Source organism: Scatophagus argus, chromosome 21 (genome assembly GCF_020382885.2).
Source record: "Scatophagus argus isolate fScaArg1 chromosome 21, fScaArg1.pri, whole genome shotgun sequence".
Taxonomy (NCBI): Eukaryota; Metazoa; Chordata; class Actinopteri; family Scatophagidae; genus Scatophagus; species Scatophagus argus.
Genome location: NC_058513.1, coordinates 8,011,676 through 8,028,705, shown reverse-complemented (window position 1 = coordinate 8,028,705; position 17,030 = coordinate 8,011,676). Strand labels below are relative to the sequence as shown.

The window sequence follows — 17,030 nt, the reverse complement described above, 5'->3', positions numbered from 1 at the left end:
TACTTCAGACTGATTGCGCCCTGCAAATGCCATCAAGATGGAAAGAATCAAGCACATACCATAAGGACAGATTCATCATGTGCTTCAGTTATAGCTGATTAATCTGTGTTGGTATACACAATGGAATATACTCTAATCCAATATAACTCTCCACCACTGTCTTAGATATTCATTTTTCATTACCTGAGGGACTGATAGTGATTATGTTTTGCTGGAGAGCTGGAGAGGGAGCAGAATCAAATCTAAGGGCAACCTTTAACTATTTATTAATGTCAGTCGATACCCAAGAGCATTTTTCTATATAGAGGTGACTTTGGCAATCTGACATAGTTTAGGTGCCATCCACAACACGGTCTGTTTTGTCATTTTTACAAAGAAATAAGGCTGCAGTAACTTCCAACAGTGTCTTGGAGAAACATTGAGAATATTAATGAGTTTTTGAGGAGAAGACTGCTCAGAAACCTGTCGGTGTTTTCACAGGACAAAACAGGTGTTATTATTTCTGCAGAGTCACGCTGCACACTGAAAAACTTAACATTGACCTTATCCATTGAAAGTACCCTGATTAGTCACCACCAGATTTTTGCTGCAACTGACTTTCAATGTCCTTTTCAGTGTAATTCTAACTATAAAATGAATTTTCAAAGCAGTTTTTCAGAATGAAGCATGTATTGTAGTTCAGGTTAAGAACTTGTGAATATAATGTTCCACAGCCTGTAAAACAGACAAAATAGTGTAAATTAAGACGGTGGTTTGAGCTAATTGTGTCTTTTGTTTATATTGTTATCAATGAATGAAACACATGCTGCTTTGGTTTTTTGCTAGTCTCATATTTCTTCAGCTCTTTTTACATTTGTCTCGTTGTCTTTCAGCGTAAACTTGTCTGTCTCAGTCTGCTTATCAGTCAGTTAATTTATATCTCTGATATTAACGGTAAGGGTTGAGGTTAGAGTGATATCTGGTAAGATAAGATCCATTAGTCAAACACTGACTGAGGTTTAGGTATCAAACTAATAGGTTAAGGATTCAGTCCTGGCTTAAAAGAATTTATTATTTGTTTAATTTCCAGGATGAAAATTCTGTTGTTGTCCACTTCCTTAACAATGAAGATGCTTGATACAAAAATAGCATAAACAAAAAAATCCACACATTGTATGAATTGCATACACCAATTTAAAATATTTTCAGAAGTTGTACACCTAGCTTTACAGCTAGTTGTTTTGATTTCCAGACCTCAACTTCATTGTTTCAGTTCACTCTTACATTCTTATGGCATCATTTTGCAGTGAAAACGCTCTAAAATCCAACTAAAGACTTCCTGCTCCTCAGAACAACTGATTGACACAGTTGAGAACTAAAGAGCAGGTGGAAATAACAATAAAGAGTTGGTGGAAACCAAAAAACAAGCAGGACCTACTGTGCTAGAGTAAGGGCTGTTCGTTACTCCCTGATATGTAACTGTGCTTTTGTCATTCAATATGATCCTTCTCCATAGAACATTTGCTGTATTTGCGGTTTAAGTCAGCTTGTTTATCTCAATTTATAAATGTTATGCTATAAATTTCAGCAAGCTACACAGTGTTTTTATTGCCAGGCTCTGGAAATAGAAAGAGTCAGCTGCACACTATACTCCTCTGTGTTTAAGGCCACTTGACGATTCAGCGCGGAGAAACACCAACACAAACACATGTCCCACATCTCCTCCTTTGTGGTCCACCCTCCCTCAGCTTCCCTCTCCATCCTCTCTCTGTTTCCCTAACCGCTGCTCCATAGCAACAGAACAACCTTCACTAAGTGCTGGCTAAGAGGTTCATGTTCCCCCGTTGTGCTTTAACCACAAACAATAATACCCCAGATTGTTTGTTTGTCTGCCTTTATGACATTGGGTTTAATTGTAACTTTTCTTAGAGGTGAAGTTGCACTCAGATGAGACTTAGCCTTAAAAGCCTTTACCTTTGATTCTACTTCCCTGTGATGATTACATGTCGTCTGCTCTCTCTACCACCATGACAAGGAAGCTGCTACAAGGGCAATCTTTGTCAAGAGGTGATGCAAAGGCCACTGCAGTTTATTATTATTGTCCATTTGTATTAGCTGAATGACACATTGCTGAAGTGGCATTTTACCTTTTCTTTTTTTCCTCTAAGTGTTAACTTTTGTATGAACCATCTCAGTCTGTAATTTTGCCATTATCACTTATCTGCTGTGCTCTACTGAATTTCCCTCCTTAAATGCAGTAGATGCACGGAAGTGAAATACTGTAAAAACAAGACCTACTCAAACTTGAAAACAACCATAAATTTTATGCTTCCCTGGAAAAGTTGGCAGCTGGTTCAGTCTGTCTGCACACCTGAGTCCCCTTTTTGTCCTTTTAAGCCCTCATCTGTTAAATGGAGTTCTTTAATGGTATCAAGTTACAGTATGCAGTATAGGGAATTTAGATTCAGTGAAGCAGAAAATGACTTTCGCCTGGGTTCTCACCTGTAAAGGTTCAGAGAATGAAGAAACCTGAGTATATTGTTATGCAAATGTTTATATGCAATTTTTGAAGCTGATATGAGACATGAGCAGAAGAAAGATTAGAACTGTTAATGCTAAAAAAAAAATGCAGTTTGGTCCTTGCTGTGTAGTTTTATGAAGTTTATTCAGGTTTATGCAGGAGAGGATGGCTTTGACAGAGCGCTATACAAGATAAAATACATCTCAGCGCTAAAGAGCAAAGTTGTTTTTCAAAGTTGCAGTTACAGAAATTTAAATGCTGTGGCCTAATCTGTCATTCAGACCTTTTCTTGTGTGAACTTTTGCCCTGTACTGCCAGTCCTCTGTTGTCTTTGTTTTGATGTTTGTCAGTGAAGCAACCCTATTATTTATGTAGAGAGAAGAAGGGCAGCAAGTCCCAAGAAAGAGGGCAAATTGGATTTTTAATAATCTCTATGAATAATAGAACCCCAGACAAACCCAGCACTGGGAAAATGACTATTATTCTTCAGTCCCTTTCACGCCTTCTTTAATTCCTATGTGACTTCAAAGCAATGAAAATATCACAGAATATCTAAACACATGCCAGAACCATTAGTGACTGAAGCACTGTGGAGATTGGGGCTGGAATGAAAGGGGACAAGAGAAAATTAGTAGGGACATACATTCACCCCCATTTTATTAGGTACATCTGTTCAACTGGTTGTCATTGCAAATATCTTATCAGCCAATGGCAACATGGCAGCAGCTCAGTTCATTTAGGCATGTAGACATGGTCAAGATGAACTGCTGAAATTCAAACCGAGCATCAGAATATGGAGGAAAGATGATTTAAGTGTCTTTGAATGTACTGTGGTTGTTGGTGCCAGATGGGCTGGGTTTACAGAGAAGGGTCAGAAAAAGAGAAAAATATCCAATGAACAGTAGTTCTCTGGGTAAAAATGCCTTGTTGATGCCTGAGGTCACAGGTGGATGGTCAGACTCCTTCCAGATGATAGAAAGACAGCAGTTACTCAAGTAACCACTTGTTACAACCAAGGTATGCAGAAGACCATCTCTGAATACACAACATGTCAGCATCAGAAGACCACTGCTGTAAGAACAGGAAACTGAGGCTACAATTCATTTGGGCTCACCAAAATTGGACAATAGAAGATTGGAAAATCCTTGTGTGATCTGATGTTTTTTGGGATATGGTGAAACAGGAGACTCACATCATGGATGTGCCGCCAACAAATCTGCAGCAACTGCAGGATGCTAACACGTCAATATGGGGCAAAATCTCTGAGGAATGTTTCCAGCACCTTGTTGAATCTATGCCACAAAGAATTAAGGCCGTTCTGAAGGAAAAAGGGGGTCCAACCCGGTACTAGCATGGTGTATCTAATAAAGTGGCTGGTGAGTGTTTGTAAATATCTTACGATGGAATGGGCACTGAGAAAAAGAAAACTACATGTCTTGGCGATGCAGAAACAAACTAACATCGGGAAAAGTGCCGATGTGGCAGCAACACCGACGTACAGTTGCTGTGATTAAAGAGAATTATGCAGGACCTGTAAAGCCGAGCCTGCTGGTATGATATTCTGTGCCAGGCGTGAATCTGGCAACACTCCTGCTGGAGCAGAGCCGCTGCTCAAAGGAAAATAGAAGAAAAACAAGATTTTGCTGTCGAAGACTCATGTTTATTTATTTAATTTGCTGATCAAATTATTCAGATAGGGGACGGATGGACAGTGTGATCATCAAGGTCATCCTCCTCTGGTCCTTTTGCCTTTTTTTTCTTTTAATCTACTCTTCTGAGCGATATGAGGATAGTTTCTTGCTTTTACAGTACAGTACACTGAAGTGTGTACGTCAAAATACTTCACTACAGAAGAAGAACAAAACAGTTTTCTGTTCATTCTCAAAATATCTACTATCTCACACCTCTTTAAGCAGCTTTAAACAGCAGCAAAAAAAAATCCTCCCACTCCGCTCTGCTAAGCAATAGAAACATAAATCATCTGCCAGCTTCTTGACAGACTGGAACTGCACACAAAAACACACACCTCTTGTGTTGTGTGTTAACCGTGACAACTCAGTTTCTCTTCCCTGACCTATGTTTTCACTCATTTCTATAGAATATTAACTTGAAGCAATGTGTGTTTTGGTAATTGAAGGAGTAATTGTCAGGGTATTAGAGAACATTTTCTGTTGGAGTTGATGGTTTTTGAGTACAGGAAGTAATTTTGTTGTTTATTGTCAATAGAGCAGCTTCAGGCCTAACATCAATGAAACCAATGAATAGAGTAATAATGCTCGGGGTTGGGGGGACTTTTTAATGATCCCAAATAGTCTCCTTTTCCACAAGAAAAATGTTAATTCTTCAATTAAGTTATTTTCTGTGGATTATTGAAAACTTTATTTACTGTTTGATGTTAGTTCATTGGTTTATTGCTAAGCTAGTGGCATGAATGGAAGACAGTGTCTCAAATCTGAAAATATCTCAACAGCTGTTGGGTGGATTTAATTACATTTGGTTCAGACATTCATGCTCAGGATTAATTGTTATCACTTTGGTGATTCTTGTTTTTCTGTAGCATCATTTTAGGGTCAAAATTTGGATTTTCCAATTACTTTGGTTTGTATTCAACATCTTCTTCAAATGGACTTAGCCTAACAATTAGCATGCTAACATGCTAAATTAACATAGGTAAAGTGGTTAACATTATACCTGCCAAACACGTGGTAGCATTCTCAAAGTGGGTGTGCTGTCATGCTGGTGTTGTGCCTATGAATAGCCTCACAGAGCTCCCTGTAATGGCTGTAAACTTATTATGTATTGCATTCTGTGCCTTTGGTCACTTTAAATTCATGGCTATCTGAATTACTGTATCCAGACTCAACCATCAATTTATTTTTTTCCTGTAATTATTAGACTCATTGGAGTCTAACTTGGTAAGAAGAACACAGAAATGCATTTCATATTGGAATATACATTGTTCCCCAGAGTTACTGTATAAGTTGTATATAGTGTAGTATGAGAGTTTTGTGATATGGTGAGTCTTTTAGCCATGCTGTTAAATAATATTTTAAAGTATGCGCAGATTGTAATGTTTTGGCCACTAGTATACAGGCGAAGAAATAAAAGTACATTACGCCACTAAAAGGAAACAAGAAGGTCAAGATGTTTTTTTTTCATTGGTCAGTCTGAACTGATGTGTATCTGTTTTTTTCTATTTTTTTTTTTTTTTACAGCTGGAAATTGCTCCTCCATCATTTCATGAGGGACAGTATTAATTTATTGTGCATCCTAAGCATCCTAAATATTCCTGATCCTGTTATTTTACTGTGGGAAGGTTCTAAATGTTTATAACATGCAGTGAATTAGATCACAGTAAGCAACTGGGGCAGCATCTTCAAGCCAAAAACTAATTAGCAGCCCTCTAATTGGACCAATCACTTCCTCTATTTTGCCCTTATTAGGACATGAGACCCATGAAGTGCGACATGCAGGATCTGTGATGGACCACCAATGTATCTGCTTTGTGAAAATTTAAAGCTATGTTGTATTTTTAGCATTGGAAAACAAAGGCCTCAGTGTCTGAGTGAATTACAGCAGAAAAAAATAAAAATACCCACTCTTCTGACAGTGATGTCTGCTGTGATTAATGCCTGCTGGGAGGTGATGTCAGTTTGTTTGGTACCTTAATGCGTCACACTCAGTGGAGAAGCTTTAAAGCTAAACCAATCCTTCCTCGACCTTCATCGAATTGGCTTCAGACTGTATCTGCTGGTTGAATGGTCAACTTACAAGCGACATTTGTGTGTTTTATCAGTTCGAATTTACTTATATAGATATAAGGCTACGTGTGTTCAAAGATGCACTTTGAATTTATCAAATTCTTATCCAGCTTCTGAGGCAATGTACTGTAGTTTGGGGTAGGTATACAAAATAATAACTAGTAAGCTGCTGTGTGTGCGTGTATGTGTGTATACATGTGTGCATGAACATGTGCGTAAGAAGGAGAGGGAGGAAGTTGGGAGTTGTGGGAGAAAGATACTGTCGCTTCTGACAGGCTGAGGAGGGGAGTGAATGACAGAGGTGAAATTGCTTGGGAAAGGATGTGAGGCAGCTCCCCCCTCCCTCCCACTCACTTTTCCCGCCGGCCTCCTCTTGTTCAACCATGTAGGGTGAACTTCTCCCTCTCTCTCTCTCTGTCTCTCTCTCACTCTCTCTCTCGCTCCAGTCTATTTCCCATGGGTAACTGTATGAAAGGGAGTGAAATAAACCTCCTTCTTTATCTGTGTGTGTGTTTGTAGCCATGCATCAGGCCTTGGACACACTGAGTGACAGCACAAGCTCCACAACTGCCAATGACCTGGACCTCATCTTCCTCAAAGGCATCATGGAGAGTCCAGTGGTGAGAACAACTTTACGTTGTATACCATTAAATATATTCTATGAAGTGTTTTGTGTGTGTACAGGACATTCAAAGATTCCAGGAATGGAGCAGACCAATACAAGTTAAGATAAACTGGTGGAAAAGGAGTTAAACTTGAATGTAATAACATCACAATTACAACCCCTCAGCAAAAACTAGTTAAATTAAGTTGGATGCCAGTTAGTTGATTCACAGTAGAATGCAGAATGTTTTATGCATGCAAATTTACAACTTTAATGCATTTTGTTAAATTGTATTAAAGTCTTTGTACTGTGTTTTGCAGACTTGCATTGAAATTAACATTTGATTTGTCATTTGCATGTGCCACTTCCTGAATTAACATTTACTTGTAATGCATAGTATTATGATTATGTTCTCACAGAAATTTGCATTCATTATGAGAAGATTTATGAGAATAACAGTTTTAATAACAGGGACAGCTGAGAGAGCTGCTGATATTGGTGGTGATGGTACATTGAATATGCTGTAGAGACTGGGTCAGTGAAAACATTTGATAGGGTTTCCATTTGGATTTACTAATACTTGAATCCAATATTTAGCTGAACATCACTGAAAAGACATTAAAGGAACTGTTAACATTTCCACTGTTTTACCACCTGTCTGTCATTTTAACAAGGCATAAAATGTTTTATAATATAACATTTCTATTGCCAATGAGAGCTGAAGATTGAAACAGCCAGGCCTTAGCCATAGACTGAATAGTCAGGCAGAGGCACAGTTATCTTTGAGATGTTTGACAAGTTGATAAGTGCAGGTGGAGCAGCAGCTCCTGTGATCAGCGGAGAATCCAGGATACGTAGTTATTTATTCCCCAAACCTTTTTGAATGTCTTAGTTGATGATTTTATTTGGTCTGTAATACCCACTCGCTTGCAAACTATCAGGCGGTCTAGGCATGCTCCTTGTTTTAACAAATAAAGCTCAAGTTGAAAAGCCCTCTGATTTTAATCGAAGCCTATATGGAGACAATCTCCTACTAGTAGTAGTATCTATAATCCTGTATAGAAACAGAGAATATATAGAACCAGCTGCACTTTATAGTTCACCACAGTGAAACTCAAACACACACCACTAGAGCGCTCAAGAAGGATTAAAAGGGTTGTTATACTACTTGGACATACTACTTAGACTTACTTGACATACATGCCTTCTTCTTTCTTGTCTGCAGTCTGTATATTTGTAAGAATGAACAAGATATAGGTTCAAATTCCTGTTGGGTGTTGTTGTACAGATTTCTCTTGGTCAGTTGCCCAGATATTGGATTAAAGCTTGTCCTGGATGGAAGTAAATCAGTGAAGTTACTCCAAGGACACTCTGCCTTTATCCCAGAAAACTCAGTCATGGCTGGCAAATGTCTTTTGATGTTTTGAATGGTCTCAAAAACTTTTTCCCTTAAGATAATAAACACAGGGAAACAGCAAACCTAAATATGATTTAAAAATATATCCTCACACTACTCTGAACTTGCATACTCTCTTCACCCTCTGTCTGTCTTTGATTCTAAAAGCTTTAGATGTTTGTGAATAATTAAAGCTGTCCTGCATGCAACGCTGCCGTGTAAGACAAAGCAGAAGCTTATATAATATGTGCAGTTATCTCTGTTCAATTCATTATTCTCCTACAGAGCTGATTTTAGTCAGTAGTCAGCTGTTTTTTTTCTCATAGAATTTCTATTATTAACAATTTAATTTAAACTCGCTTGTGCATCATATGACTTTGCTGCATTACACTAAACCCTCTGCACTTAAATGAATAGCTTGGTAGTGATCTGATCTCAAAACAGAGTTTGTAGTTTCATAACTGATGGCAAATCACCCCACGCACTTTCTCCGTATACGCAGGTATTTTAGCTTCATTTCCTTGTGCAAAATCTCTCTTCTGAAACCATTCTTAGCTAATTCTTCATTTATACAGGAAGGAGAGTGATACTGCTGTTCCAGCTGCTTTGTGACACAATGGAAGAGTGAAAGAACTTTGCATTGGCAGACAGTCTTTTCAGAATCTAATGTTCTTTCTCTCCCATCAGCGTCTTCCTCTTCAGCTTCTCGCTGGGAGCTCAGCCTCACAAACCTTTTAGAAGTGTGGAAGAGAGGGAAAAAGTACACTGCTGTGCATCACGAAAAAGCATGCAAGGAATAAAGTACAGATGCAGATTCATGTCATGTTCTGAAATTCGTTCTTTGCCTTTGCCTTTGGGCTTTCAACAGTCATTCGTATGGATTACCACATTTATCCTGTAGCATTGCACAGTCAGTGTCAGCTGATTTGCACTGAGGTAGAAACTGTTTGTGGCCATGAGGTACCTCTGTCTAGGGGGATGCAATTTCGAGCCACTTCTCAGACTCTGACAGAGCCAGAGGTAAAACGCTGTTCAGTCTCATTCAGTGATTCAGAGGCAGTTCTGTTCAGGAAATTTGGAGATGGACTATCCACAGGGAGCAGCAGGGAGCAGTGCATCAAAAGCCTCTCGTATTTCTCAAAACATACCCTTTTCTACTCCATCCTCATCATGTGTGTGTGTGTGTGTGTGTGTGTGTCTGTGTATGTGTCTGTATATTCTTGACAGTACTGATCTATTGATGATTTCTCATAAACTGTTAATCTGCTGATGCAAGCTATGAGTAAAGGCTGCTTGCTGAAGGATGTGAAAAGGTTTTCCAAGGTGATAGTTTCTCTTGTCTCCATGATGGAGCTTTAAACCTTTAACAAACTATCAGTTAACATGCATAGAGCAGAGAGAAAACCCGCTAACAGAAGGACGCAGCGAGGGTCCCTGCTCATGCACATATGGCCTGGTGACTTCAGTGAATTGTGCTGATTGCACCACAATCACTACAGAATGACGCAGTCAGCACAACCTGCAATTCTGTAATGAGTCTGAATGATGATTAGGTCCACAAAGAGCAGATATTGACAACAGGAGCTATCATCATGCAAAAAGAGTTCGCAGTGCTTAGTTATTATCGGCTCTGACTGTGGCACTGACTCACTGCTTGGCTCCCTATCTAACTGAGCAATCAGGACCATTGAGGCATTTAGGACAGCCAAATGAGCACATACTTCCTTTTAGGCATTTAGTTTTATACCTTGTGCTTTTTAACCTAACTTGGGAGCCATCACATTTTCCCTGTTCAGGCTGCAAAAGAAACTCCAAGGTCTTATAGTGTGATGTGGCCTCCAAAATAATACATTTTGGTGCTCTACAAAAACAGTGTGTGCAAAACAATTTAGTCATTACATGACAGTGGTCAAATCCTGCGATTTATTAATCAATTTCCTATCAGCTATTGACATTTAACTGAAATACTGAAACACAAAATCATGCATAAAAGCTTGTCTTCACGAGCTCTAGTGCACCAATTCTAATGTAGCACTTAGTGCTGATTTAAAAGAGAGTCCTAATGTATTCAAAACACGGTATGATAATATCTGTTGTTTTATATTGGATCTGTTGCATTGGCATGGATAAAGTTATACCAGAACCAAACCTGTTGAATTATTTAAAGTGGCATTAAAGCAAGCCTTTGTGTGACAACCACAGGATAATAATGATTCATGATAAAAAAAATAGTATAACATACACTCATACAGTTAGTGATCTGACTCAGTGATGTCGGTTGCACAGCAGCATTTACTGAAACTTACAAAAAACATTAGCTAGCATTAATCATCATCACGCTGTGTCAAAACAGACACATGAAGATATTCAGAAGGTATTCCTGTCTGTCATGTCCATAGCTCTCAAAACAGAGTAATATAGCATAGAGTCCACGGTGGCATATTTTCCAAGCCTCAGACACGGACAGCTTGCTCCATCAGGTTACAAAGAATTCTGCCAAAACACCAAAGGAGAAAAGTCCTGCTGCCCAATCACTGCACAGGAGTGAAGAGCTCCCTGTGTGTGGGTGTATGGGTGTGTGTGCTGTGCTGTACTTGTATCTCTCTATGTGCACTGTGTATGTACATGATGATCTGTGTGCAGGACTGTGTACACGCAGGCATTTGTGAATATCTGTGTATCTGTTTGTGCCTATATGTGCAACCATGTCCCGTCTCTCTGCAGGGATTCTTCCTCTCTTCCTCTGCAAACAAACAATGTTGCTGGCAGACTCGTCGGCAGTCCCACCAGAGAAACCCTCTGTGGGATCGCCTGACAATGTGAATCTTCAAATACTCAAGTGCTTGGTGTATGGTTGCACCAAGAACTGAAAATGATTTAAAATGCATCTTTGATGCATGCAAAAACTTGAAGGCTTTATACATATCCATGTTTTTGTTGTTTTATTTTTACTTAATTCAGTTTTCATGTTATGTTAGTATAGAAATCTCAAAAAACAGTACGATGTTTTAGCCCTAATTTCGTAACAAAAATATAACAAAAGGCTGTGTGTTGTTCTCAGCAGGGATTGTGTTCTGGTTGCATTTACGGTTCTTTGTTATTGTACCCTTTATTGTATTAATGAATCAAAACAAATAGTCCCGCAGAAGTCATGGAACATTTCATTATAAGTCAGCAAGATGCATTAGCTGCTCACTGAGAAGGAGAGCTAATGTAACTAAATGTTATAAATTCCTTCTTGGAGACTCCACTAGTTTGATATTCATTAAATCCCAGGCTCACGAGCAGTTTGAGGAACCCAAGCTCGAGGCTGTGAGGGAGAACAACGTGGAGCTGGTCCAGGATATCCTCAAGGAGCTGACTCCGATCGCGCACAGGAGCCAGGCAGCCGACGAGCTGGTCCGCATCCTGAAGGAGCCTCATTTCCAGGTCTGAGAGAACAGGGCTTGGGTCTCACAGCAGGCTGTGGCTTTGATTAACAGGCACGCGGGCTGAACCTATGATTACTTTTCAGAGTGATGTTCAGGCTTAATGATGCATGTTGTGCTAACATGGATTGCTAACATGGATTAAATTGATTTGGAGCCATAATAGTTTATGTCTGACAACAGCTCAGCACAGAACTTAGCAAGAACACCTGATTTTTGCAGCACAGCACAGATTCTACCACTTTACAAGCTACTGATGAGGAAAGTGTTTATTTGTCATTCCCATCAATGTTTGCTATTCTTCTCACAGTCCCTCCTGGAGACTCATGATTCTGTAGCGTCCAAAAACTACGAGACTCCTCCCCCCAGCCCCTGTTCCTTCATGGACGCAGCTCTCAACAACCAGCCTGTTCCCCCAGACGCAGTCAGGATGGTGGGCATCCGTAAGGTGTCTGGCGAGCATCTGGTAAGTCTGCTCAGTTAAGGAGCAAGCTATTATAATCAGTGAGGCAGGATAGAGCCCTCCTGTAAATTGTTAAGAGATAAAGTTCCTCAATAAAAGGTATGATTTGTGTTTGGAAAACAGCGCATGCACTCAGCGTAATGAGCTCTTTATGCAACACTGTTAAAAGAGAAAGAAGTCAGATTTATACCCCTTTGTAGCACAAAATAGAGGTGATGCATTTGCTGTAAGCTGACGTGCTGTTGAGTAATACTAAAGACTCAGTAATAATTCAGGAGGTCTCACAAACTGCCGATTGTCTGTGGAGTCATTCATAGGTTTCTGAAGGGTCATTTGGCACTGAGCTTTAGGCTTGCTGCCAACATGAAGGAAGTTAACAAGTGCCACAAAAAGTTTTCCCAAAGGTGAATAAGCTTAAATGGAGCCTAAATGGGACAAATAGCAACACTGATAGACTGTGTTTTGGTCTAAATATTCTCTGAATTAAACAGTTGGATGTTTTTGCAGCCAGCATCTTGTGGCCATTACAGTAATTGCAGCTTAAGACATTTCTGCATTATCTTCTCCACTCAGCCATGGCATTTGCAGCTTGTTCAAAATACTCGACCTCACCCTCACCTGCTTTCTGTTTGAACTTCTGTGTAACGGAGCATGTTGCAAGACCATTCATAATAAATATTACACTGTAATTGTTCTGAGGAGCTCACTTAAGAAATGATCTTTATATTTTGACCGTGTCTGTGTGTGTAGGGAGTGACGTTTCGAGTGGAGAGCGGCGAGCTGGTGATTGCCAGGATCCTTCATGGTGGCATGATTGACCAGCAAGGTCTGCTCCATGTGGGAGACATCATCAAGGAGGTGAATGGAAAGGAGGTGGGCAATGACCCCAAAGTGCTCCAGGAGATGCTGAAGGAGGCGAGCGGCAGTGTGGTACTGAAGATCCTGCCCAGCTACCAGGAGCCACACACAGCGAGACAGGTCAGCTGTGTCAGGCTTCACATTTGACACAGTGCTCTGACTCTAACCAACCACCCAGCAGATCGAAACAACAAGAAAGGATTTTTAATACTGTTTATACGTGGTTTAGTGAGTAGATTCCAGCTGGGGAAAAAGTATTCAGATCCTTTACTTAAGTCAGAGTACTAATACTACATGGTGAAAATGCTCCACCGGAAAATCAAAATGAAGTGCTGCATTCAAAATGTTACCTAAGTAAAAGTATGTAAATTTGACAATATGGGATTTTCCCTGCACAGATTTAAAAGGAATGTAAAATTGTAATCTAGAAAGTGACCAGTAACTAAAGCTGCCAGACATGACAGATGTAGCAGAGAGGAAGTATAAAGTTGCATATAATTGATATATTATATTATTATCACATTATTATCACCAAAACCCAAAATATATAAATATGTCAATCTGTTCACAACAATGGATATGCTTGTCCAGGAGGTTTTAGAACAATTCCTTGTGTCTTCCTCATTGAATCTCACATGGAAAAGCAGAATACATTTTTCATCACCCTTCCCAAAATCAGTATTGTATAAAAAGTTCTGAATAGTTTGAAAGGATACTGTCATTTTCATCAATCAAGCGCCACTCACTGTCCTCCCTGGCATCCTCCCTGCCCCCTGTAAGCACATTTGCTGTGCCAAGAATCACATTTCTAGTCCTACCCAGCAGGACTTTGTAGACGACATTTGGCTATGATACCTGCATTACAGCTTTGTCACTTATCCAAATGTAGAGTAATTTTCTGCTCATACATAATGGATCAATGATTGAGGTGCTCACGATCAAGACAGAAAGTCAGAGAGAGTTTTACAGAGGGCTTATGACACAGGAGTCTTCGTCTTTTTGATTTTGTCCTTTCCTTCCATGGCGATAAAGTTTACATACGAAAGGCTGTGTAGGTTTTAGGTTTAGGTTTAGGTTTTTTGATATAAAATATTTGGAAATGAATCAAGACATTGTTTTATAACCACTGGTAGAGGGAACTATTCTTCTTGGCTAGCTAATGAACACAAGCTTTCTAAGAGCTGGAGGAGACTAGTGACACACGGAAAATGTGACCCAGTTTTCAGTGAGAGGAAATAGAAGGTTTATCTTGTCTGGTGACGTACTGTGATGATGGGAGTATGGAGCACATCAGACGATGCAGTATACAACTAGTGTTGTGTGAGGTACGTATCTCTGTGACTGTGACACCTCTCTCAGCAGTACAGAGGAGAAAAACTAGAGCTTGCAGAGGCCATGCCAAATTAATTCCTTCAGCTAATCTCAAATTTACTAGAACATAATCTACAAGGAAATGATGTGGCGAGGAATTATATGTTCGGATTATTAGTATAGACATGCGTGTATTTGACACGTTTGTTGTTGTTTGTTGAAAAAAATACATTTCTAAAATTTCAGGAAGTGAAGAATTAGTGATCTGAGAATTGAGAATTCATTTCAAGCCTCACCGTATCAATCAGTCGTTCAGTCCACCACTTTGTTCACACTGAAATATCTCCAACTGTAGCATGGATTACCATGTCATTTTGTGCAGATGTTCATAGGGCTCTGAAGATGTCTTCTACTATCTTTAGCTGAATAGGTTGACATTTGTGAGTTTGAATGAAAACATCTAGACAACTATTAGATCAGTTGCTATGAAATTTGGTACTGACACATTCGAAATTTGAACTTCAACTTATAACCAAACACCTGCAAAACTAGTGACATTCCACCAGCTTTAGCAGGGCTTTGTATTAATTCATAATAAGACAATGTTAAGATGCTATATTAAAATAGTGAGCATGGTAAGCTAACATGCTGATGTTAAGCAGGTATGATGGAGCATCGTCGTTGTGAGTATAACCTCATAGAGCTGCTAGCATGGCTGTTATCTCTTATTCTGGTTACGTTATTCTTTAAGCTTTAAATTAGCCCATGAGATCAGAGATATACCTCAGCCTGTGGAGGAACTGTGAAGGAATATTTTAAATTAAATAAAAACATTCAAATTACCCAAACTGAATTTGGCAGATTTACATAAGACAGCAGCTCTACGGTGTTTTCACGTTTTCAGCTGCTTTCCCCCTGCTCTATCTGGCAGAATGCTCCAAAATCGCTCTCATATAAGAAAACTCAATATCCTCCCCTTTCTTAAGGCTGTTCAAAGAAAATGTGTGTTCTGCGCTGTGCTCTTTCGACAGTATGTCATCTTAAGACAGGAGTGTACAAATGTTCAGTTCTCCTTTTGTGTGGTCTCAGCTATATCAAAGTGCCTACTCAAACACGTAATTGTGTCTGTCTGTCACAGATATTACAGAGTGATTTGGCTGTGGAGGTGGATGCTGTACTGTGCAATGATTAGAGTTGTTCCCAAAGGTTCTCTGTGAATGTAATCCAGCTGTCTGTGTTTAATGCCTCAAGCTTGGTCATCTCATGGTAACTAAACTCAACTGACAGCTCCCTTTGGCCAGTTGAGACTTTGAGTGTGTGTTTTCAGTGTGTGTGTACATGGTTTCCTTATAAGGGAATGACACACACACACACACACACACACACACACACACACACACACACATAGTATAGTAAGGGCAGGCAGCCTTTTTTTTTCATCCATCAGTTCAGTATGAGAAAGTGCAGGGGGTTGGGATTGGGGGGGGGTTGTTGCCATGGCTACAGATTTTGTCTCTCTCTCTCTCTCTCTCTCTCTCTTTATTTTCTGTGTCTCCGTCCCTCTCTTCCTCTCTCTGTGTATCTGTCTGTTTCTGATTCCTTGTCCTGTCAGTGGGGGTTGGGATACAGGGTTTGGTTCACGAGCTGAATGCTGTAGCCTTGGGATGTCGGGAAAGTGAGCTGAGAGATGGAGTAGGCTTTAAGTGTGCAAGACTAGCGAATGACATCAACTCACCCAGTCCATCTACAACAGATTATGCTCATACCACACCAGAGGCAGCCTGGGTGTATATTGTGGCTGCAGCATCAATTAAATGCATATTTTTTAACATGTCAAACCTAACCTGTCTGATTTGGCATCCATTATGGCAACTTTACTGACGTGCTATCTTTTTCCCCATTTAGGCCTTTGTAAAGTGTCACTTTGACTACGACCCATCCCACGATAACCTGATTCCCTGTAAGGAAGCAGGGCTGAGCTTCAACAGCGGGGATATTCTGCAGATTTTCAATCAGGAGGACCTCAACTGGTGGCAGGTCTGTAATGTTCCCAGAATATTTCAGGGCATATTTAATTTTTTGAGCTATGTCCGAGTAATTTTTACTCCTGTGCCAGTTAGCTTATTTGCTAATTCTTTATGTGTGCACATGTGTTTCACTCACAGGCCTGTCACATAGAGGGAGGCAGTGCAGGTCTAATTCCAAGCCAGCTACTTGAGGAGAAGCGGAAAGCGTTTGTAAAGAGAGATCTGGAGCTCGCTACCGCAGGTACGCCTCTTAACAGCACGCAGCAGAGCAGAGAAGCACTTCTCATTATGCAGATTCGACACAGACTCCTCACTGCACAAACACACTGGCAACAAAGACAACATCTGTTCCTCTCCATATCATACAAGCATTTCATGTGGTGCCGGGCTGCTCATCCCCCTCTCACCTCTTCAGTCTGTTATTCTGTCAGCGAACACTAGAGAACTGGTAATGAGCATCGTCGTGACTCAGTCGGCCTGATTCAATCTGCTGGTTATTAAGCTGCAGGGTCTGACATTCACAAAGAGCTCTCTACGAGAAGGAGCCTCGATTGAGGTGTGGTGATAAGACCCCTGTAAATACAAACCTGATCAATAATCATCTGTTCTCTTACGAGATGTGGGGTGAAAAGTGTCTGTGTTCCTTTAGCTTATCTGCTTTGTGCGGAGGACTCTACAGCCA

General features: G+C 40.1%; 1 protein-coding gene across 6 annotated transcripts in view; it reads left to right on the top strand.

The window, feature by feature from the left end:
- Nucleotides 1-17,030, top strand: part of mpp2b (MAGUK p55 scaffold protein 2b) — a 37,618-nt gene that overhangs the window by 14,118 nt on the left and 6,470 nt on the right. For all 6 annotated transcript variants that reach the window (XM_046377544.1, XM_046377548.1, XM_046377547.1 and 3 more), the window contains 6 exons: nucleotides 6,781-6,881; nucleotides 11,538-11,690; nucleotides 12,000-12,155; nucleotides 12,903-13,130; nucleotides 16,227-16,358; nucleotides 16,487-16,589. In XM_046377544.1, coding sequence (XP_046233500.1) covers nucleotides 6,781-6,881; nucleotides 11,538-11,690; nucleotides 12,000-12,155; nucleotides 12,903-13,130; nucleotides 16,227-16,358; nucleotides 16,487-16,589 — 873 coding nt within the window. The remainder of the gene's footprint in view (nucleotides 1-6,780; nucleotides 6,882-11,537; nucleotides 11,691-11,999; nucleotides 12,156-12,902; nucleotides 13,131-16,226; nucleotides 16,359-16,486; nucleotides 16,590-17,030) is intronic.